Raw genomic sequence first — 24,958 nt, forward strand, 5'->3', positions numbered from 1 at the left:
CCAATAGAGGTTAAGACATGTTTCAGCAATTTAGGGGCCCCTGGTGATTGCGGGGCCCTGGGTCTGGCCCAATGGTAAAGAGGGGTCTGAATCAGGCAAGGAGGTTAGTAATAATTTTAGGGTCGGTAGATATTATAACGTGTAATTTTAATGTTGAAGGCTTTTTACTTGTATTCTTTTTAATGTTTATAAATTAGTAGACCGCCTGGGATTCGTAATCAGGCTATCTGGCATTTTTTTTAATGTATTCTAGATATAGGAGTTCACAAAGAAATGAATATCTGCATTAAGCTTGCTGATAGTTTGATAAGTAAGGACTGGACCTGGTTTTCAAATACGTTTTCCAGAATGAATTTCTGACATTAAGAAAGGTTCGTAGATCTTTATTGTACACATACACATTTTTACTTGGGACACATGGTATGCAGTCGACTTAAGAGTTGTAATAAATTAGTTATTGTAGAATTTTTCACAAACCCATGTTGATTTTCACATGCAATAGAAGAACAATTATATCCTAGACAAAGAATACGATCTACTTATCGCCACTCAATCATTTTTATTAAACTATATGAAGTCAGGTTAGTGCATTGGACGGTCATGCCAAAGGTCTTGGGTTCAATATATAAGTGGATTCGGCTTAAGACTGCAGGTTTTATATATATGTTCGCAAAACCAGCGACTCTTAAACTACTGGAAGTCAATATTCAAGCCATCATTGACGCCATTCGGCCAGATTAATTGGAAAAAGAAGTAAACAAATTGGACTGATCAAATAGACTATGTAACTCATAGCCATTGCGACGCCGGCCGCCGCACCGTGGACTGAGGCCGGAAATCATATTTAAAAACTAAAGTTCATGAAACTATCTACTATGTTATACCCTATGATTCAAAATAAAGGCAACAAATTATGAAAGTCCATATAAAGAAAGTTGATATGATATGATTAAGAAAACCAATTTCATTTTTGTACTTCTTTTTCTAAAAACTATTTGAATATTGAATAAAAATTACTTAACATATATGTGTCTTCAATTTATTAATGCGTTTGCATAAATTTATTGATATACGAGTCAATATCGCACACAAACAAAATAAACTCGCATATTATAATTGAAAAATTTGCTATTGGTAATTTATAAATTTTTTCAATATTGATTGACATTAATTAAGCACTCAGTTAGACTTGGAGGTCAATTGAAGACAATAGAAAAGCGAATAACATGCTAATTATTGGAAATTATCTTTATTTGCAGTTGGAAAGGAGCAATGAACAAAGGCTAATAGTTTTTTACATTGTGAGTGATAAATACAGGAAATGTATACCAAAATCTTTATTTTTGCTCATGAATTCTTCTTTTTGAAATTGAATTTTACATCCAACATTTAGAGAAACTGCGGTGTTCAATAGTTTTAGACTGCTAACAAAACTAATCAATTCTCACACACTAAACAGATATTCTGGCTTGTATTCGAACTTGAATCACGTTTTGCCCCTATCCTTAGACCTCAAAACAATGTTAGTTTAAATTTCCTTTTTTACAAAATAATCTCCTTAATTTTGATCACGATTTTGAAATTTCCCTTTATTGAGTTCAACTATAATTTAAACAGCAATTTCTGTTATTAAACAGTTTCTCGCTTATATCGCTAAAACAAGTACAAAAGTTCAAACACATCGTTTGAACTTCGCTTCTTGTTGCCCTGAATAGTACTTTTAAATAGTTTTTCGGCCAAGCGAAATAATATTTGTTTAAATTAAGTAAACATATCAGCTGCTTATCAATTCTTGCACAGCATGTTCCCTCCAAAGTCTAATACACAGAAATTAATAAGGTAGAACGTCTTAATCAAAAAAATTGCAAGGTTATCACAAATGCGCTAAGAGTTCAGCTAAACAAACATAAATAAGCTAAAACTAATCTGCTAAAAAATATTTAGTTCATCTTATTGACATTTGTTTTTAATTTTCCACATTCCTCGGTTGTATTAAATCTCTTAGATCGAAGAATGAAGCTCAAGTTTTTTGTAATTATTTCGATCTTTTTTAACAACTATGAATTAAAATTTAGTTCGGCTTCTCCTACTCTCATAATCGAACAACAAGAAATCTGTAATGATGCCGGCGGCGGCGGCGGCGGTGGTGGAAGCAACGCAGGGCAAGGTGATACTATTTCATTGTTCCGTGAATCATACGCCAGACGAATGAAATCCTACATGAACACTTCGGTTAATCCTTGTGATGACTTCTACGCATACGCTTGTGGAAACTACCCGAATGTCATAGAACAGATTGAACTAACTCGGAAGCAGAATAGTTTGTATGATTTAACACATTCAATGGACAAAATAATTGATAACATTCTTCAGAAGAAACGTCAACCAAACGAAGAGTATTACGAGGAGCTGCAAAAAGCCAAACGCTATGTGGAAATCTGTGACAGTGCTGACATCTTTCCTTTGACTCCAAGTAAAGAGTATCTTGAAATAATCAAAAGTATTGGAGGCTTTCCTGCGGTGGATAAGACTTGGAATGCATCGACATTCGACTGGTTTAACATGACCGCACATCTTCTGCGATATGGCGTTGTTGGCCTGGTGCAGGAGGAGATATTTATGAGATACCCTTTCCCGCCGATGTACGAGATTGGTAAATTTGGTTTTGGATTTGATGTCTATTCAGATAACATTGGGACAAATGACTCTTTGGGATACGTGCACAATGTTGAAATGATGAAAAGACTTCTCAACATCTATGGAGTTGTAGGCTCAAAAGCTGACAAGGTAATCGATGAAGTGATTGAGTTTTGGAAAGAAGCCTTGATCTTCCAAAACAAGGCCAAAGATGGATGCAGTGAGTTCGAGGAAGACGAATCGGAAAAGAAAAAATTCGAACAATGGGACTCGTTATTCGATATAGCTTGGAATCGAACTGGTTCATCAACATTCGAATATAGTCCTTGTCCGTGTGATTTCTATTTTATCGAACTCGATGAAATGTCGAAAAAAAAGGCCCAAGCTTTTGCTAATTATATGGCTTTGAAATTTCTCTTCAAAATGCATCCACAGATAAATTCGGCAAAGTACCAACACCAACATTGTGTGACACAAGTGAGGCAAGCCTTACCAATGGTTTTGACACATTTCTATATCAAAGAGCACTTCAGCAAGGAGATACATCAAGAAGTTGAAGAAATGATTGTAGAACTTGTAAGAAGTTTCATAGATTTAATTCAATCTAATGATTGGTTGGACGAACCAACGCGGTTCGGATTGCTAGACACGCTCATGAATCTCAATGCCAGCATTGGTCAAATAGTTGACCCTATTACCGATGTCTATGTCATGGAAACCAAGAAACTCAACCTCACCAACAACTATGCTCTAAACAATCTTGAACTATCTAAATTTCAGGTGGACTTAAATCACTTCGCTTATTTAAACTATGAAAATATCAACAGTACAGTGTCATTGGAAGTCTTAAAAGCCATTGCTGTAAATGCCTTCTACGATAACACCGAACACCAGATAAATGTCCTAGCAGGAATACTTTTCCCCCCAATTTATCATCGAGATCTTCCAAAATCCATAAAGTATGGTGGACTTGGCTTCATCCTAGGTCATGAGATCGTCCACAGTCTCGATCCGAGAGGACGTTCGGCTGAAAAACATTTCAAGGAAATCCATTCATGGTCAGTGAAGTCAAAAAAATCCATGAAACATAACTCCCAATGCTTTATCGAGCATCATAGTAATTTTACTGTTCCAGAATTAAATATCAAACTCGATGGTAAGGAATCTTTGACAGAGACAGTTTGCGATAGTGGTGGACTGAGAGGAGCATTGAATGCTTTTAGAAGTGTCACTAAGATAGCATTGAAAAATCACGAGAAGGACTTCGAAAACACTGAGTCAATGCCTGGATTAAATCTTTCTCCAGATCAAACATTCTTTGTTAATTTCGCTCAAATCTACTGCGCCAAATACGAACCCAGGCATTATTGGAGTGAATTGTATGCTGGCTATCCAATGGATAAATATCGTGTGACTTTGCCATTGCAGAATTTCGATGAGTTCTCAAAGGTCTTCGGATGTCCATCGGACAGTCCAATGAATCCACAGAAGAAGTGTCGAATGTGGTAGAATAAAGTTCTTGTATTATTTAAAGGCGATTTTTATTATAGGCTTAAGTTTCCGTACTCGGTTATATACGATCTGTATTTTCTATTGATCGCCATCTTTTCTTACTTCATCAATCTCACGTTTTTTTGATTATATTCTGTTATTTAACTCAAACCCCACGTAAGAGATATGGAGTCTTCAAAATTCAATGAATGCAACTCTTAAACAATATAAAACGTTGCGTTGTTGAAAGAATACAAAATTCATAACTGAAACTATCATAAGTAATTAATATTGTAATTTCCCATAAAGGAAATGAATACTAATTAAAAGAACAACCATCACTTGTCTTCGTCTTGTTGCCCTTACGGGTTTTTCTTGAGAGTTCGATTTCATTATCCCAAAACACCGGAAATACTCGGAAGAGGAATGAAAAACCATAACCATTATTTTTGAAGAATATGAAACCATGAGTTTTTTACTTTTTTTTATGAATTTGTGTTTTTCTTTCTTGTATTCTCTTTTTGTTTTCTTTCGCGTCAATTTAAAGGAAAATATATGAAAGAAACAATAATATGATTAAAAATGATAATAATTAGGAACAGGAAGGAAAGTTATAGGTACTGTCGTTGTGCGTTTTGAATTTTGATTAGGTGTACTTTTTGTATTTCTTAATTTTTCAAAAGGGCTACTTTCATTGTTAAAGGTCACATACTGCTACAAAACACTTGATTTAATCAGTGCCATCGTTTTGTGTTTGTGACTTTTAAGGGTTAGCAAAAATTGAGAGCTATAAATTCAAAGAATTGTCAGCGATTGTTGGTTTCACGACTTAGTTTGACAGATGTAGAATTGCAGCACTATACTTTTTAAACTACAACATTGATAACCCATTATTTCTAAGATCTCAGAACTTTCTTTATTCACAGAGATGCAAATACAAATTCCCATAAAAAGTATTCGTTTTTGCTGTCAAAACTCAGATAATAAAATTTCTAAGATTCAATTCGTCAAGTATTTTCCTTCACCAGTTTTTTTGGTGTGGTCTTCTAAAAACACCTTATCATAATCAAACGACTTAGACTGTACTTTTCAACTTATCAAAACCCTTAGATATTATACTTTTTCTTCCCTCTTTTTGAACTTTTCCTTAAAAAAATAACAAGAAAGATAATGCACTTAATTATGAATCCACCATTTTTTTCTTGTATGTTCCTCAATTAATTTAAGTACAAGAATACAAAGAAAGTAACAATATGACCCGAGCGTCTTCATCGAATGCAAATTAATGAAAAACCATCAAAGAACAGAATGGAAGAAGAATAAGTATAGTTAGTTATAATTTTTTGTTTCATTCTTCCTCAATTCTTAAAGTACACGATTCGGATTGGGCTGGACACATCCTCTGCTGAATATATAATTCCTCTTGACCGGGAGTTTTTCTTCGAATATAATTCGAACGATCATCTTGCTGTTGTTGTTGGTGTTGTTTCATTAGTGGTATGAATATTTGCTAGAGTAGGTGCTCAGCTCAGTTCTTGACAGCACACTATAGGCTCTTAAATTGTAAATTGAAGATCGTTGGATGGATAGATGGATGGCTTTGAAAATGGTAGATGATTGCTTGGTCAATAAATTGCTATGAACTTTTTTTATTTTCTATAAGTAGTGAGGTATTTCTGTACACAAAAACAACATAAGACATCACACTACTGTTGAAGTTGAAGAGTTTTATTGTTGGTGTAAGTACTCGTACTCGTATATGTAGTACTTCAATCAATAGCATATCTATGTGCTATTTTGCGCCATGTCATTAATTGTAGAGGTTTATTGTTGTTGTTTGGTCTTACATATCGATAGAAAGATAATTTTTGCAAAAGGCGTATCTCTACCTATCAAACCATAAGGTATGGTGTACCTATAAGAAAGACGACAAAGAGTATACACATAGTATATCCACCTGATGAACCTATACTCAGGTGATCCACGCCTAGGAATTATAGAAAATTGCAAATCATTTGCCAATCAAAGCCAAAGGTTTATACGGATAGACACAATATTCATCAGCGACAAACAACACAAATCGGTAATAAACAAGCAACCGAAGAATATTAAAAACGCTCATTTCCAGTGGGAGACAAGTTCGATGACTTTTTATATATATGTTTGAATAATAATAATGGATACATGATAAGGTATATGCTTATGCATAGCTACGCCTATAAGTTATGCTTATATTAAAGACACTTTGGGTTAGTTATGGAATTATAATATTGCATTTGTAGAAGTGTTTAGAAATCTATGTGATATACAATTAAGATGCAATTGGCGCCAAATTTTTAAAGAGATTCACATTTATGTATTTATACAGGAGGTTAAGATACCGTTATAAAGTTGGCACTCATAGCCGGTAACTTACAAACTTTCCCTCCTACATACTTAGATTTGTATATGACCGGAAAAAGGTGCGAAATCACTTTAAATATAAAGTGATGACATCAGACTTTGAATTAATAATATCATAGCAATTGAAAAAGTTAAAGGTTGGAAATATTCATAGAAACAAATGGTTTTTTATTATTTTATAATGCAAATAACAAATTGTATGCACATGCATAACCATTTACAACTTCAAATAAAAGATAGTGTTTCATGTAAAACGATGAGAATCAACAAGAGCGAATATTTTAAATTTTGTTGGTTTCACTTATAAAGAAATTGTTGGATAGGTATTTGTTTGTATGGCTTTTTTAAGCTATTCGAAGGACTGAAACATTAAAATTTTGTTCTGCAATAATCTGAAAGTACAAAAACTAAAATAAACAAATCTTTTTGGCATGATTCAGCTTTTTTATTTGACTGCTTAAATTGTTTTCTCTCACTTATACTAAAATCATTTCCCAACATTGTTTTAATTTTGTTTTTATTCTTTTATTTCCAGATGGCAAATCAAAAAGTGAAGAAAAAGTACCTGTTCATTCAAGAATTCAACTCAGGTGTAAATTTGAGAATCCAATATGGTTTAAAAATGACGAAAAATTGAACACCGAAATCCGAAGGTCAAAAATGTGAGTTCTTTTTTTCTGTTGCGTTGTTTTGGTCAAATTAAATGAAATAAGTTCTAAAAAGTATGTACATAAAGGAGAGCTATACTCGTACATTTTAAAATAGTCTATTTTGAAAATATATTTTTCAAGACATTTCATTGTACTACTTTCAAAAAATCGTTTTTTGAAATTGTTTATAGAATAAGGTAAACAATTATTTTTATGTCTAAGAATCTGGAGCATCTTTTTATAGTGTTTATGTTGATAGACTTTCACTTTATTCGTATATATTCGTATATGCATAGTTGTGGTCCATGAAAAGCTCAAAGAAGCAATTTATAGAAGTATAAAAGTGACGTAAGGTTTTGATATAAGGCGAGTTCTCAACAATCAAGTGTTTCAAAAACAGTCCTTTTTAGAAGAGAACCGTGAAAGGTATAAAAGGCGTCAAGAAGTTTCTGTTTCTAAATTCTCTTAAAAAAAGAACATTTGGTTTGAAAACTAGTGAAATATTCTTTTCGAGGTTTGTGTTAGGAAAATAATAAGTAAAACGGAATGTTTGCGTTATTCTTTTTATGATGACACGTCAAGTTGACGTTAAACTATCCTTGGGGTTGATTATTAAAATAACACAAACAAAAATTAAAACAAAAACATACTCCAGACAGGGTTATAAATGAAAACAAAAACTCATGGCAGACAGATATATGCGGTGTGGCCAAACTTCCATCCGCTGCACTGCCTGATGATGGTCCTGTTTTTAGACGTAAAAAGGGTGGATGTTGGATGTATGCATTCACTATAGTTACAAATTTATAAAAATCTGCCAAAGAATGATGTTACATATATTAGAAAGAACAAAAATAGGATACGTGCGAAGTACGATGCATCAATTTAGCAACAAAACCATCTGCTTTACTCACAGTATTGTATCTTCTTAAAAGGGGGAATTCCTTCTTTAAAATTCGAAGATACTTATTATATCTGTATGCATATAAATGTAGGAACAATCCTTTGCTTTTACTAGTAAGAGTCATGGATGACGATGAAGACGACGACGCTAACTCTAGTATCTAGCTGCCATGTTGATCACACTTGCATACTTAGTGCGATGAAATATATACGCGAGCCTGGTGGCTGGAAAAGTTTTTGTTTTTTTTAATTTTTGTTGAAAAATGCGCCACCATCATCATCATCCTCATCAACAACCTCATATTTCTTTGGGGCAATTGTTGGCTGAAGTCTGATTCATATGAAACTGAAGGTGGTGACGATGAAGAGACGGTGGTGGTGGATAGTGGGAGCGATGATGTTTGGTGGAGCACTTCAGAGGCAGTTTCGCCAATCGGGCATCGGGGATACCAAGCGCACGATTAAAGTCGGATTACCACGCGACCAACACTCATTTTTGTTTTAAATATAGTTTTTTTGTTCCAAGCACTCAATAACACTAAATGCATGCAGTATGCATATATGCAGTGGATGTGGATGATGCGTTGTATTTTATTTTGTTGTATTCTAAAGAAATGGGTTTAAGTCCATTTAAGCATTTAGTGTGTAATTTTCGAAAAAGATACATTCTGTCATTGTCATTTGGGTGTGATGGCAGTGGCAGTGATTAGTGAAGAAGAAATTAGAGTGCCATTTTTCCTAAGGGATTATAATTTTTTACGAGTTATTTCGAGAGACACGATCTTCTATTTTTATATGTTTTGTGGCCTTGATTTAAGTAAACTTTGTTGGGTGGAAATTGTTTGAATAAAATATTCACTGACTGATATAGTGAAGATAAGTCTTAACGGATTTAATTGTTAGATAAGTTAGAAATTGAAAGCTTTAACCAAACAAAGTATTGTCTGTAAGATTGCTGTGAAACAAATTGGTATACTGTAGCAAATAGATGTCTTTATATGATTCAAATTTTAAAAAATTCAAATAAATCAGTAATGTGTATTAGTCTTGACAAAATGGCCTTTAGGATCATTTGCATATTTACTCAATCATTTAACTTAAATATATTTAAAGCTTTGCTTGGGCTCAAATGAACAATAAGGCTAATAAAATAATTTTGTGGAGATAAAGCTGGTAAAAAACTAGGGCCTACTGACTTACGACAATTCCTGAGTGCGAATAATGTAAAAGTGGCTGCCTCGTTTAGAACAATACGAGCTGTATCTTCGATGTTCATTTGCTCTACATGTCCTAGATATCTTAATCGTTGAACACGTAGTTTAAGTGGCAAGTACCTGTACAGCTCGTATAGTTCATGATAGAACCATACCACGGATAACCTTTCTCTTGAAGATTCAAAGGATCCTTCATCCATCTGGGAAAGAGTCCATGCTTCTGCGCCATACAGTAAAACTGGGATGATTATTCGCTTCACACTCGATACCAGAAAAGGCACCCGTAACTGCTCGTTTGGTTCTCCCCTTAATATCGAAGTCATCTGCATATGATATTGTGTGGATTTTTGAAAAATGGTGCTATTGGTGTTGATGTTAGTGTTTCGCACACTTCCCTCAAGAACAATATTGATGCAGCTACATGACAGCGTATCGCCTTGTGGAAGCACTTTTGAAGGTTTTGGTTGAATCTTTACGAATTTCGACTCAGCAAAGAGAATTCTCCAACGTCATGGCAGTGATACCTAAACTCGACATGGCAAGGTATATTTCGTTTCTGTTGAGACTGTCATAGACTGCTTGGAAATTGATGAAAAGATGATACGTATCGATGTTATATTCATAGTTCTTTCCCAGGATCTGGAGTAGAGTGAAAATTTGGTCGATGGTAGATTTTCCAGGCCAATCAGTTGATGTGTAAATGTGTGTGAATGGCTTCAGGCCATCACATAATACGCTAGACAGGATCTTGTAGGAAACGATTGAAGGGCTGATGCCTCTGTGCTTTGCTTATGGATCGGACAGATATTCCACTCGTCGGGCATGCTTTCTACCTACCAGATTTTGGTTATGAGTTGGTGCATGCTCCTTACCAGATCAGCTCCTTCCTGTTTAAAAAGCTCCACCTGTAAACCGTCATCACTGGCAACTTTGTTCGACTTCAGCCTGTTGATGGCAACTATAACTTCATTCACGTCGTCAGGTGGGTGAAACTCCAGATAATCAGACAAATGGATTTGTCGGGGCTGCTCGTTGGCGAGATCGTGGGCTTCGTCGCCATTAAACAGCTGGTCAAAATGATCTTTCGAAATTTGTAGCATCAACTGCGTCTCCACTACAGTAATTCCCTCCTTATCTTTGTAGGCTTAAGGGCCGCTAGTGAATTTCGTTGTTTTCCTACTAAAGTATCCTCGGGTTTAATTGACCTTATGCTGCTCATGGGCCTTTTTTCTTTCTGCTGAGCAAGAAGTTCTCATCCCTTCATTCATTGAAATAGAGCTGACGGGAGATCGGTATCTTCCTTTGCTGCCACAGTCTGTATTCCTCGGTTTTGGCTTTGTTTGCCTGAAATAATACCGGTACCAGACAAAGTCCTTAACTACCGCAAAGTTATAGCTGTCCATGGTGACGTTTCGTCCAAGACGTCGTTGTTCAGTGTCCTTTTTTGATGACAGCATATACTTGGTGTTGCCCTCATTGACCACTAAACCCATTTTCTTCGCTTCCCTCGCAATGCTCAAAAACGCTCCACTCATATCACGCTTTGATCTTCCAACTATGTCAATATCATCTGCGTATCCGAGTAGTTGGATGGACCTTTGGAAGATTGAGCCTCTAATGCTGACGGTTGAGTTTTACACAGTTCTTTCCAGAATTATGCTGAAGAAGTCGCATGACAGTGCCTTGTCTAAAATCTTTTTTGACATCAAATGCATCGGTAAGATCTTTTCCGACCTTGATAGAGCAGCGTGCATTCTCCATCGCCATGCTGCACAAACAGATAAGTTTGACAGGGATGCCAAAACTAGACAGTGCTCTATAGAGCTCTTACCTTTAGATGCTGTCATACGCGGCTTATAAATCGATAAGAGATAGTGGGTATCGATTTGAAGCTCCTGGGTTTTTTTTTCAAGATCTGCCGTAGTGTGAATATTTGGTCGATAGTGGACTTTGCAGGCCTAAAGCCACACTGATAAGGACCAATCAGGTTGTTGACGAACGGCTTCAGACGTTTACATAATACGGCAGAGAGGATTTTATATGCAATGTTAAGGAGACTGATGACTATGTGCTGCATGCTTCCTATCAAGTCATCGCCTGCTGATTGAATAGTTCGGCAGCGATGCGGTCAGCTCCAGCAGCTTTGTTTGACTTCAGTTAAGATATAGCTATCTTTACTTCGTCTAGGTCGGGTAAACGGAATTGTTGATCTGCGTCGAATAGGTTGAGTGGTTCTCTTTCCCCTACAGCGAAATTCGGTTCGTCATCGCCGTTATATAATTTGGAGAAGTGGTCCATATTCTCAACAAAGAATGTGGCTCTGCTACAATGTTCCCCTGATCGCTCTAAAAACAAATACAAACAGTTCAAAACAAACTAACCTAAATCTGGTGTCATAAACTCATAAGTCGCTTAATTGAAGTTAAAGTAGCTATTTAATGATCTTAATTTTAGTTTAATCTTGGAAATGGTGCAATAAGATGCTTATATCATTTGAACGTAGCTTAGAAAAATAACACAAAGAACGATTTCTAATTGTTGATCCTAATTTGTCATTTGTGGGCATTTACAATACTGCTGTAAACTGAACCTTTTCAGCTACAAACTTTTGGTTTACAAAATATTACTGATTTGTTTTGAAATCATGTCAAAAGTTTTTTTTTAATATAAAATGAATAGATTGGCAAGATTAGCTTTAAATTAAATGTACTCTTTCATTTCGTTTGTTTGCGCAAACAATTTGTTCAAGAAGCTCACCCTGCATTGATTTAACATAACTATAATAGGATTGAAAAACATACAATATTTTTGTTCAAGTTCAAATTTAACTTACCATAGCTCGTTGCGCTTAAAGTATTTTATTTAACCACCATCTAGATAGTTCTCCTAAATTAAAATTTTAAAGCTTTAAAACACTTTTACATCGTAAAAAAGTCTTTAAAAATTAAAAAAAAAAAATCAAAGTCAAAATCAAAATAGTTCCAAATCCTTGAATGTGTGTTGTTTTTTGTTTGTTTAAAAATAAAATAATAACCATAGCATTACCTGCTCCTGATGCACTAGACTTAGCATAAGAAAAAATGATATAAATCTCCTTTAATAGCCAAATCAAATATAAATGGTATAAGTTTTATTTTTGTTCAACATTTTATTACTTTGACATCATGTCTAATAGCTTTTAAAAACAATTTAATGACACCATTAAAAACTTATTCCAAAAATAGTTTGTCTGTCTTGTTTAATTTGTCACAAAAGTTCAAACATATATGCATTTTCCCCCACCTTAAAAAGAACCTGTAGGTTCCTATCTATCTTTCTAGTCATATTTTTAAAGTCAAAATTAGCTACATTTTTTCAACTGTAGATCCGATATAAATGTTTTGAAAAGAAACCAAAAAAAACATCTAACATCACAGAAGCAGCAGAAAACAGCAACTTCATAAAAGATCATTTTTAATGAACTCTCCCTCAGTATATATGCTGCATCTTTTGAGCATCTTTGAAATTCCAAAAACCATCATAACATTACAGAATTTCCTTCTGTAAACGTTCAGCATCTTCTTCTTCAATGAAATGCGAAGTTCTTAAAAACGTTTTTTAATCTTGCCCATAAGCCTGCCGCCGCCACATCTATGGATGCCTATATACTCACTTTTTATGATGCTACAGATAGATCCAATATAGAGAATGCTGTTTAATAAAACTCCCCCATAGTTATACCTATGTACGTTCTGTACATTGATTTTCATATAACACCAAAAAACCAACAACTTGATCTTTTACTCCTCCTAATGGTCTTTTGCTCCATTATGGACGATCTTCTATATTAGGTTCAATTTTCCACTGATAATATTACTTGTGGCACATTCGTGGAAAATACTCAGCACCTCGGCTTCGTGTTTAAATTTGACCGTTTTTCTTTTTGTTTAATTTTTGTTTTTTTTTTTTTTTTGAAAGAAAAGAGTAAAAAATAACATCTGGGCCACATCGCATTGTGGACGAGTTCAGAGGTACAGAGTATTCCTCTGGTTCTGGAATGAGTTAAAGAACTTACATGCAACGTGTGTTTTCTATTTTTAACCCCCATACCCATCACGCTTCCTATAAACAAAAGTGTTGAGGTTGAAAACGGTTCTTTCGAAAATAACAATTTTCTTTTTTTACATTTTGTCTCTTTTTAGACTGAAATTTGAGAAAATCAAAAAAACCGATGGAGGCATGTACTCGTGTCGCTCTGACGCAGATGGATCTTGGGCGAATTTGACGTTGAGCGTTTCACCTGCTGGTGGTGGAGGCGGCGGTGAGATGAAAGCTGATTTCGCCGGAAATATGCAAGCGTTCTCACAAGTTTCCAGCGCAGCTGAACCTCATCAGCCCGTAGAGTCAACTAATGCCACCACAACAGCAACAGCATCTGACAGTGATCACCAACGCCATCGTGATAAGTCTTCTGATGATTATGTGGACAAGGAGCAAGAAGAAAATGCAGGTGATGATCAGGATGAACACCCCGGAGATGGTCATCCTCAGGAGTATGCGCCTCGGTTCAAGCCTCGAACAATTCTGCCAAAATATCTACCCAAACCATCGGGAAGTTTTATTAAGCTCAATTGTGCCGTTTATGGTGTTCCCACACCAAACATCACTTGGACGAAGAACGAGCAACCGATTTCAAGAAATATGGGAAAGGTGGTCTACAAAAAATGGGGCATTCAAATGGAAGACTCGATACCTGAAGATTCTGGCAATTACACTTGTCTAGTTTGTAATGTTCATGGTTGCATCGAGCACACAACAAAGCTGTTTATTCAAGGTGAGTTTCAATATTTTAATTGATAAAGAAAATGAAACTTATTGTATTTTTAAGATATTTAAGTTAGCTTTTAAGTGTCACATTATGCTTATGTCATATTGCTATTATTATTACTGCAGACCGTTTACGAGCACGACCAATCATTAATGAAGGTTATCCACATAATCAGACTGTTTTGGAAAATAGTACAGTTTATATGGAATGTAAGGTGTTGTCCGACTTAGAACCGCACATCAAATGGGTCACATATTTGTCTCAGAATGAATCGATCGCCGAATTGGAGGGTTTCTTGCGTAGTTATTCTGCGCAAAATTATATACCACATCCGTTGATTCGACAGTTGAAGGTATAAGACATATTAAATTGGGTTGTTTTTTATTGTGCGGTACAGGGACGGTCGAACGGTGGCAGAAAACAAATCTGATGGTTTCTTGGATCTCTGGTGTTGGTTTATGTTTTATTTTTTTATTTTATTGAAATATCTTTTCGATTAAGGGTTTTGGTTAAGGTTGATATATGTTATTATTTGTGTCCCAAGTGAAATAATTAACAGACGAACAATTATTAAGGAGAGAACAACTTAAACCCAGAGTTTATTATGTCAAATTTGTATAAAAGATTATTTTAACACACTATCATTGGTTACTTTATATTCTGCAAAAAGAAATCAAATGAAATGACTACTATTTCGACAGCACTGCTTAACGCTGAGAATATGAACGCATGCTTGTCAAATCTTGAAAAAAGGTTATTCCAAAGAAAACTTTAAGCGCTGTGCACATCAAAAACATAAAAGATAAAATATAAAATTAATTTTTCAGTGGACCATAAAATCATATTTGTCAAAAAGCATTTTTGTGAATATGAATCTCCTAATCGTGCTCTATACAAAGTATGTTGACATATATTTTGTTTTTTCAACTGTCAATTTTGTTGTGTACAAAATTAAAATGCCTTTTAGAGTGCTAAGAGGTCCATTGTTATTTTGTCATTTATTATTTATATATTTATTTAAAAATCTTAATTTGACGGTACACATTCTTTTTTTGGAGCCCAATTGTCGTGTTTCCATTTAACATTCACACTGTTGACAGATAAATAGGCTGCAAAGGAAATCAGATACTAATTTTGACATTTTTACCATAGCAAATGTGTCAACAAGTTTTTCCCAAACCATGAACAACTCATTCATTGTATTTATTGACTGGAAAGCAAAAGGATTGAAAAGCAAATTATATCACCTGCACTCAAGTTCACAACAAATTAAGTGTTTCAAATGTCATCTGCTTATATGAAACCTATTGTACTATTACTTTCTTCGCAAGAATATACGGGGACAGCACCTGGTGGCTACGACGGGTGACAACAGCTCGTGCAGTTTCCTTACTTCAACTTTTGCACACAAACCTTCCATTGCCACACTGTAAGTCTAAAAAATAACTGCCTCATGAAAAACCATAGACTTTACAAAGATTTTATGTCATTTTGACAGTTCAATCGTACTTTCAACTCACTTCGGAAGAAAAAAATTTAGATCTATTTAAGGGCGAGTTTAGAGTGAAACTTAATGGAAAGTATAAAGGTTAATGAAACGATTTAATGTATACCCAGGTTTAAATTAAGGAATGAACAAATAAATTTCGAATTATTAATTTGTTTCACAGTGGAACTCTTTAGTTTTGGAAATATTAAATTTAAAAACAGTGGCGCCAAAATTTAAACGATTTAGTAAAATGTAACAGTCATATTTAGCAAATTACTAAGCATAAAAGATCATTTACCTAATCTTAAACGATTTTAACATCTTACAATCATTTAACAATTTGCTAAAGTAAAGATGGCGGAATGGTTACCTTAACTTTTAGCAAAGTGCTAAATTAATGTGGTAACTGAATAATTATTCTTATAAGAGCAGTGGATTGAATGGTCCAGTTAACATTTGGAAATTCTAATTAATAGGTCCGCTTAAACGTATTTGCTTTGTTTATTTTTATGAGCTGTCACTATTTAGGCATGTTTGGGTGCCTGTTTTTTTAATAAAAGGGAATAAGCAATTTAATAGTAAGCAAGACGAAAAGAGAGGTTTACAATTTTGGAGTCGTTTATTAAATTGATAAATATATACAAAATTGCTAACAACTAGTTGTTTAAAAATTCGCGAAAATGTAGGAGACAATGATACCCTGGCTTTTAAGTCCGAAAAATCATGCTTCACGGAAGGTGTCTTAAATTTTAAAAACATTTTACTACTCTTAATTTTACTTTAAAGTGTATAACGAAGTTTCTTTTAATCTTTTTGTTTATTTTTATTTTTTTGGTGATGGTAAATTTTTATTTCTAATTTAATAATTTTTTTGCAGATCGTGTTAATCATAAACCAATCATACTTACTCCATTGTCTAATTTCACTTTACATGTTAATGGTTCCGGTGAAATAAAATGTAAATATTTATCTGATCTACATCAAGAAATCGCTTGGACTTTTACTGCGTGTAAAAACGAGCGTTGTTCTAAGAATAGATCAATAATTAAGGTGATGGTTCGTTTCGACTCTTTTTACATTTATTATTATTATTTTATAATTACTTAATTTGTTTTATGTTTTTTTAAATAATTGTGTGTGTGAATTTTTTAGTAGTAGTATAGTAAACAAATGTTTGCTTTTTAAAATTAGCATGCTTTTTCAAAATATCATATTTATGTATTTTTTTTTTTAACTTAAAAGTAGAAATTAATTTGTTGTTTTCCCCAAATACTAACCGATCTTCATGATTGTTTTAGCCCAAAGTCATAACATAGTTTTAACATTTTAAAAATACAGACTGATCCCGATAAGACGAATGTCCTTAAGTTAGAAAACGTTACTCACGATGACGAAGGCTGGTACACTTGTATCGCGGCCAACAGTTTGGGTCAGACCACATCCACGGCTTACCTGACTGTTGTTGACGGTAAGCGAAAACGAATCTTCTCAAGTCACCCAGAAAGTCTTTAATACCATTATTTATTATTTATAGAAATCCTTGAAAAAGATACCGTGCCAATATCGCTGCCGATTCGAAATCATGGAGTTTGGGTGACAATCGTTTGTGTTGTTACAATTCTTCTCTTTCTCGTAGCTTCAACGTTTATTGTTTATGTTTTGCGAAAATTGAAGCACGAGAAGCTTCTTAAACATCGCATGGAAACTGTCCATCAGTGGACGAAGAAAGTCATCATTTATAAGCCCTCGGCAGATCCAAGCAGTCCGGAGACTATGATTATGCCCATTATCAAAATTGAAAAACAACGAACGACGCTTCTGCAGAGTTCGAACACCGATCCGGCGCCGTTCAATGAATACGAGTTTCCATTGGATTCGAATTGGGAAATTCCTCGCAATCAACTAATTTTGGGCAACACCCTTGGCGAGGGAGCCTTCGGGCGTGTGGTTATGGCCGAAGCAACCGGCCTCAGCAAATATCCCGGAAGTTGTATAGTGGCGGTGAAGATGGTCAAAGAAGGTCACACTGATGCTGATATGGCCAGTTTGGTTCGCGAAATGGAAGTTATGAAAATGATTGGAAAGCACATAAATATCATCAATTTGCTCGGTTGCTGCAGTCAAGATGGACCGCTTTATGTGATTGTTGAGTTTGCACCGCATGGAAATTTGAAGGACTTCCTCAAGAAGAATCGGCCTCCGTCGTCTTTCGAAATGTCAATGTTGGAGAATAACGATCGTGAACACCTGACTGAGAAGAATTTAATTTCGTTTGCATTCCAGGTGGCTCGTGGAATGGAGTATTTGGCTTCCAGAAGGGTAAGATATCTCTACAAATTAGTAAACGTTAAAAGAAAAATATATTACAATCTTATATATATTTTTTTCAGTGTATTCATCGTGATTTGGCAGCGAGAAATGTGCTTGTCAGTGATGACTATGTCATTAAAATAGCAGATTTTGGTTTGGCCAGAGATATCCAGGATACGGATTATTATCGAAAAAATACAAATGGTCGATTGCCAATAAAATGGATGGCTCCTGAGTCCTTGCAAGAAAAGTTCTACGATACTCAAAGTGATGTGTAAGTTATAATGGACATTTTTGTATGCAATTTATAAGATTTCTAATAATGTTTTTTTTTTAATTATTGAATTTAAAGATGGTCATATGGAGTATTGTTATGGGAAATTATGACATACGGTGAACAACCTTATCCACAAATAATGTCAGCTGAAGAACTTTATAGCTATTTGATGTCGGGACAGAGGATGGAAAAGCCACAAAGATGCTCACTCAATATGTAAGTTTTATAAAAAAGATAAAAAATTTCGTTTTTATTTATGCTAATACAATTGGGACCACATGTAAGTTTGGTATGCATAGATCCAGAAATAAGTTGCTGTATAGTGTAAGCTCAAGGCCGGATTTAAAGGTCCATAGGCCTCTGGGCAATAAATAAGCGGAGGCCCCCTCGCCCCAAATTGTTTTCAAAATATAGTAAACCATTTTTTTTCACTCGAGTTTTTCAATAAACAATTTACTGCACAAACACATATACATACATATAAACGGAAAAAAGAAATATCTAAAATTAAATTTTAGGGTTAACGAACGGAACCTTTCGAGCTTTTTTCGTTGATGTTTTCGTTGTAATCCAGTTCTCGGAGTAAATCGTTTTCAATACTCAGGAGAGAAAGCTTCGATAGACGGTTTTGTCTCATAGTAGTTCGAAGCCTAGTTTTGAAAATTAGCGCTCTCCAGTGCAATTTGTTACCATGAAAACCAAATACATTCTCAATGCAATTTCGAGGTTTGAGAATGTAGCTCTGAAATTTTGATTCTCGAGAATTTGGTAGTAAAATAGTTCCGGTGATTGAATCCTAATCCCGAACGTACAGCTTCAAAGGCATGCAATCTTTCAGTAAGAAAAACGGATAGCTGGTCAATCAATGGGATGAAGGCGGATTCAACCTCACATTTCTCGTTCTGGTGCGGGTGCGTTATTGTAAATATTCATCAGTATAGGATATTTTTTTGGCTGCTTCCTCGTATTCATTAAGTATAATTTTCGGGTCTTGCAACATCTTGTTTGTAGCGTTGAAACGCTTCAAGATATCGTTCCAAAATGTTGCAAACGAAGCGATTTCGAGACCACACATCTTCTAAAGAAGGTGCGGTGCTTCATTCCTTACGATTTTTTTTTGCTCTTAATTGAAAGATATGCTGGTTAGAGCTTCTTCGATATCCGAATAGCCGTTGACTAAGGCTTTCGTAGCTTTAGCTCGACAAGACCAACGAATTTCGCTGAGCTTTTTCAAGACTAAAAACTGGCCGCTTTTCTTCTCCGATAATTTCTCAATCAGAATTTGGTGCCTCTGGCTGTGAAAAACGTGTGTAAATTTTGCACGAAATCAAAGAATTGAAGAATTGAGCCGATGCATGGACAAAAAATTGAATTGAAAAACACCGATTCTTCATTCTGCAAGTTCCGTCTTGCGTCATGTTAATTTAAAAGTAATATAAGATAATAGAAACAGTTTTAAGTAAAAAAAAAACTGTTTTATATTTTTAAAACAATCAATAAAACAAATATATATAATCAATTAAACAAACAACAGAACTTAAGGCCATTACACACGAATATTCCAAGTTCACCTGTCAAAACTATTAAATGGTGACACATGCACTTTTCTAAGTGATTCAAAATCCTATGCCATGTGTTTCAAAGTGGCTTGGGACTTTTTTGTAAGGCCTGAGAGCGACCAAAGACCTACGAATTAATGAATAAATGTTACTTTAAACAATTAATAAACCTACATTATGTGAAAATTGTAATAAAAATGCTTGTTAAAAATTAGCTTTTTCATTGCCAAAATAAGAGAAATTTAAGAGAAAAAAATGTTACTCGCGATTCTGGTTGTAAGAAACTGTCAAGCTCACTTTTCATGCCACATACATTGAAACAAGAAATAAAATGTTTGTTCGCATCTTTGCCTATGCATTTTATTAGGCGGATAAAGCTAGTGATTACGTCCTCAAAATTTAACTAGCTTTGTGAATGCAATACATACAATAGCACTACAAAGCTGTCATTTTGGAACTGTCATATTAATGATAAATGCAAATATATAAAATAACAAACATTCGTGCTTTGAGAACTCTAAAAATTTAATTTGATTTTTAAATTAAATTAAAACAAATTAAGGTGAATTATATTTGCATTTAAATACTGAACGATGTATATCCTCTTTTAATTCTTGAGCACTTTACCGACCACATGATTGTGAAACATCAAAATCAATGTTCACTTACTTTGTAGCTACAAATTTAACATTACGTCGGAGGGGAAATTTCAATTCATTTTGTAGTTGCATTCAGCTAATCAAAATGCCTTGACTACGTATCCGCTAGCTTTGTGAATGCACCCATTCTAGTCTTTCTTATGCATCTGTAATGACAAATAAATACAAAAAAATAAATCTCATAATTGACGAATATTCGTTAGTCGCTCTCAGGTAAATAGTTTTTTATTCTGCGAACTGTCAAATGTATGAAAATGGCGGTTATATTTTAAGGCTTAAGTGTCGATGTTAATTTTAAATAAAACTCATATTGGTAAGGAAATTATTTTCATTTCCTTTTACTATAATAACATTATTATAGTTCAAATATATGTGGAAAATATATTAGCCAGCCAAACTGTCGCTGAGACTTCGGAGGCACATCTCCATCCTTACTTACTTTCTTTAAGGTGGCGCTACAGTCCGTGGCGGACCTGGGCCTCAACCAACATGCGTCTCCAGCCAGCTCGGTCCCTAGCTAGCTGTCTCCAGTTTCGCACTCCAAGTTGGTTGAGGCCTTTACCTACCTGCGTGCGCCACTTGTCGCACCTTCCCTCGGGATTGGATTCTAAGACCTTCCGGGCTGGAGCGTTGATATCCATTCGCTCTACATGACCCAGCCATCTTAGCCGTTGGACTGTAATTCTGTTAAATAGGTCAGTGTCGCTGAACAGCCCGTACAGTTTGTCTTTATATCTTCTCCTCTATTCCCCATCTATGCGTACGGGACCAAAAATCAGACGTTCTCATCTTTCTTTGACAGGCCTCAGTGCCATAAATGAGAATCGGGATGATGAGTGTCTTATGATTTTAGAAGCTCGAGAGAGGACTTTACTTCTCAATTGCCTTATTCTTAATCCAAAGAAGCAGCAATTTTCAAGAGTTATTCTTCGTTTGATTTCAGCGCTGGTGTCCTCGTCTGTGTTTATAGCGGTGCCTAGGTAGACAAAGTCCTTAACTACCTCAAAATTATAGCTGTCCATTGTGACGTTTTTTCCAAGACGTCGTTGTTCAATGTTCTTTTTTGATGACAGCATATACTTGGTCTTGCCCTCATTGACCACTACACCCATCTTCTTCGCTTCCGTCGCAATGCTCAAAACCGCTCCGCTGACATCACGCTTTTATCTTCCAATTTTGTCAATATCATCTGCGTATCCGAGTAATTAAATGGACCATTGGAAGATTGTGCCTCTTGTGTTGACGTTAGAGTTTTGCACAATTCTTTCCAGAACGATATTAAAGAAGTTGCATGACAGTGCATAACCTAAACCTAAAACCTTTTTTGACATCGAATGCATCGGTGAGATTTCTTCTGACCTTGATAGAGCAGCGTGTATTCTCCATCGTCATTCTGTACAAACCAATAAGCTTGACAGGGATACCAAAACTAGACATTGCTTTGTAGAGCTCTTCCCTATGGATGCTGTCGTACGCGGCTTTTAAATCGATAAAGAGATAATGGGTATCGATTTGAAGCTCCTGGTTTTTTTTCAAGATTAGCCGCAGTGTGAATATTTGGTCGATAGTGGACTTTCCTGGTCTGAAGCTACATCTCCATCCGATGGTCCGAATTATTTTATCCTTTAGCCCTTGTTACTGGCCTTAGACCTTTCCTTCAAAAAATCCTACCGGTGTGAAATCACATGAAAGACACTTGATATCCCCACTAAGTGAGAAAAACGGCCATTCAGTTTGTAGCGAAAGAGAACCATTTTTTCATTAGCCACCGTCCTGTTGAAACTACACATCGTCCACAATTCGATCCATGAAAAATTCGTTATCATCTACCAATTTTTCATTTTCTGAATTGTGGAAAGCATCCCGTTGTTGTGGATTGCAAATACACATATAAAGGGTGGCTTGTTTTTAAGTGCCGATGTTATATTTAAACCTCAACTAAATGTCAAGTTTTGTCTGTATTTCATTTGACATTTCTCAATTTTAGTCTAACAAAATTCACGTTATAGAAAGATACACAATCGAGCAACGCATTAAAGACGTTATTTAGTCTTATTATGAAAATGGGCGTTCAAACCTAAATACTTATCATTCACTTCGTGTTTTCTTCGGTCAATTTTATTGTCCAAATGTGCGTACAATTAGAAAAATCTGGTTCTGTAGGAGGTGTGAAAACACCAGTGCATGTTATCAAAATGAACACTGTTTTGCTAACAGATTGTTCACAAAATGATTTAATCTTAAAAATATCTTATAAGAAACTCTCAAGACGCAACTATCAGCGATGAGCGAATAAATGAATGTCAAAATTTTGGAAATTTGTTATTCTTAATTCATGAAATGTAATGACGTCCTCTTAATAGATAAATAAACAAGTTAAATTTCAACTTATTAGGAGACTTCTTTCTTTAAAACAATGAAGTTCAAGTACCAATTGGACGTTATTAATGCGGTTTATTTTGACGTTTCACCATTACTCTGGCTGCTACTTATTTTCTTACAAAAAATACAAATGTCTGCCTCTTTTGAACCATCAAGGAGGACACAGACGTGATAAAGTAATACGACTTGAAAATGAATCACTTCCTATCAGCAAACCGTTCGAAGTTTCTTATTTTGTTTGAGAACAAAACTTCAAACTTTGCAAATTATTAAAAATTTCAACTCGTTGTTGTTATAGGTTAACAAAGAGTCGAGTCAGCAAGTCAGATTGGTTATTTTCAAAAGCGACTAATGGTGGGCTTACATTGCATGTGCAAAGGATGTATTGATATGGCATTAGTTGGATAGAGACATTAGGACATAAAATTCAGAGGTCTTTTTAAACGCAAATTTTTAAAAAGTGTAATAATGCAGATGTAAACCCACAAACTTGTTGAAAACACATTTCTTTAATATTAAAATCATATTATCATTTTAAAAACAATCCACAGATTTAATATCACTTTACCATTTTAAATTTCAGCTACATGTTGATGCGTCAATGCTGGCATTTTGACGCCAATGCTCGTCCGACATTTACTGAAATTGTTGAAAATTTGGACAAAATTCTTCTAGCAAAAGTAAACGCTAACGAAGAATATCTAGATCTAGCTCTTCCAATACTAGAAACACCGCCATCTAGTGATGAAGAATCAGACACAGATACATTACGGGAAACGACGCTACTTCGATATCACTACTAACTACACAAAGGAAAGCTGCATCATAAATAGTATTCTTGATGTTATATTATTATTTTATGTTTAAAGCACTTTCCTGTCAATAGCAATATTTATTATAATTTATTGAATTTAATTTTTATAGGATTTTTATAGGAAGTATAAGAAACAAAAGAAAATAAAAAACTCTACAAAAAGGCATTTAACATGACAAGAAAACGAAAAGTTTAAAACAGTTTAAAGTGGGTATATTTTTTAATTTAATTTATAGTGCCATTGAGATTATTTTAAAACAAATCGAATAAGACTGGTTTCAATTGAATATATTTTATTTTTTCATATAAAAAGAAAATTAAGTGACCGTAAACCCACTAGTCAATACATATAAACACATACCTGTCGAAAGCATGAAGGCATCACAAACACAAACATTTTAAACGAGAATTATAGGTTAGCTTTTTAATTTTATTCCTCAAAGTAATGTTTTAACTTTTAAAAATCGAGTGAAATAAAAATATGCAATAACTTATACATAATAATAGAAAACATAATTTGCAATAAAAAAAAAACAAAATAAAGAGCAACTTAATTTAAATATTTAAAAAAGAACAAGTTGTAAAAAACTTGAATTATTAACTATAATATGTACTATGTATATAGGTTGTAAATAAATTATTTAATTTAAGACAAATTCATGATATGAAATTAGATTTTAAATAAATAATAACATTTAGAATACATTTAACACATCAACTTCGAATTTCGAACAAGCTTTTCGAAAAATCAACATTTTTCTATAAAAAGCTTGTAAATTAAACACATCAACGATCATCACACTTCATTTATTAACCTACAACAAAAATTTAATTTAAGACTCTAAATATAAACGAATTAAGATTCTTAAGCTTATATTGTAATATATTATGTGCCAAAGTTAATTTTAAATTAACCATTAAAAGAAAAAAATTATACAATCGATCGATTTAAATGTGCAACTTTAGTGTTTAATTAATATTGCACATGAACAACAAACAAACCTAAATATTTTATGAATATATTTTGGCAATTATTTTTCCAAGAAGATATTAAATTAGTTAATTAATATTAATTTTGTTAACTGTAAGGTTGTATAAAAACGATGATATTTTTGTGAAAGAATTAAAAATAATAATGTAAAATAAAAATGGTTTTAATTTTATTTTTTATTTTATTTATAAATCTTCTAACTTAAAAACAATATGCAAATAAAAGATCGAGTAATTCACAGTTAGCCAGCAACGGTTTGACTACATATTATTTAGATATATACTCGTACATTTGGTTTTGTTATCGTAGACAATCCACGTCTTGAAAATCCGTTCGGAGGAGAGGAGGAAAAAAACGCATTTATTGAAATAA

General features: G+C 34.2%; 2 protein-coding genes across 4 annotated transcripts in view; both read left to right on the forward strand.

The window, feature by feature from the left end:
- The window catches only part of LOC129938403 (fibroblast growth factor receptor homolog 1-like), a 121,476-nt gene extending 96,764 nt beyond the window's left edge, over nucleotides 1-24,712 (forward strand). The window contains exons 3-10 of one of the 3 annotated variants that reach the window (XM_056045939.1): nucleotides 7,067-7,193; nucleotides 13,480-14,111; nucleotides 14,231-14,457; nucleotides 16,933-17,062; nucleotides 17,129-17,913; nucleotides 17,985-18,178; nucleotides 18,257-18,397; nucleotides 23,365-24,712. In XM_056045939.1, coding sequence (XP_055901914.1) covers nucleotides 7,067-7,193; nucleotides 13,480-14,111; nucleotides 14,231-14,457; nucleotides 16,933-17,062; nucleotides 17,129-17,913; nucleotides 17,985-18,178; nucleotides 18,257-18,397; nucleotides 23,365-23,584 — 2,456 coding nt within the window. In that variant the 3' untranslated portion in view covers nucleotides 23,585-24,712. Of the gene's footprint in view, nucleotides 1-7,066; nucleotides 7,194-13,479; nucleotides 14,112-14,230; nucleotides 14,458-16,471; nucleotides 16,651-16,932; nucleotides 17,063-17,128; nucleotides 17,914-17,984; nucleotides 18,179-18,256; nucleotides 18,398-23,364 lie in introns of all 3 variants that reach the window. The other 2 variants (XM_056045940.1, XM_056045941.1) reach the window with 2 other exon arrangements.
- On the forward strand, nucleotides 1,966-4,170 carry LOC129938404 (neprilysin-4-like). Its single transcript, XM_056045942.1, has one exon. It carries the CDS (start codon nucleotides 2,014-2,016, stop codon nucleotides 4,144-4,146), a length of 2,133 nt encoding a protein of 710 aa, XP_055901917.1. The 5' UTR covers nucleotides 1,966-2,013; the 3' UTR covers nucleotides 4,147-4,170.
- Nucleotides 24,713-24,958: the final 246 nt, after the last annotated feature.

The sequence above is a fragment of the Eupeodes corollae genome, chromosome 1, assembly GCF_945859685.1.
Source record: "Eupeodes corollae chromosome 1, idEupCoro1.1, whole genome shotgun sequence".
In the NCBI taxonomy this organism is placed as follows: Eukaryota; Metazoa; Arthropoda; class Insecta; order Diptera; family Syrphidae; genus Eupeodes; species Eupeodes corollae.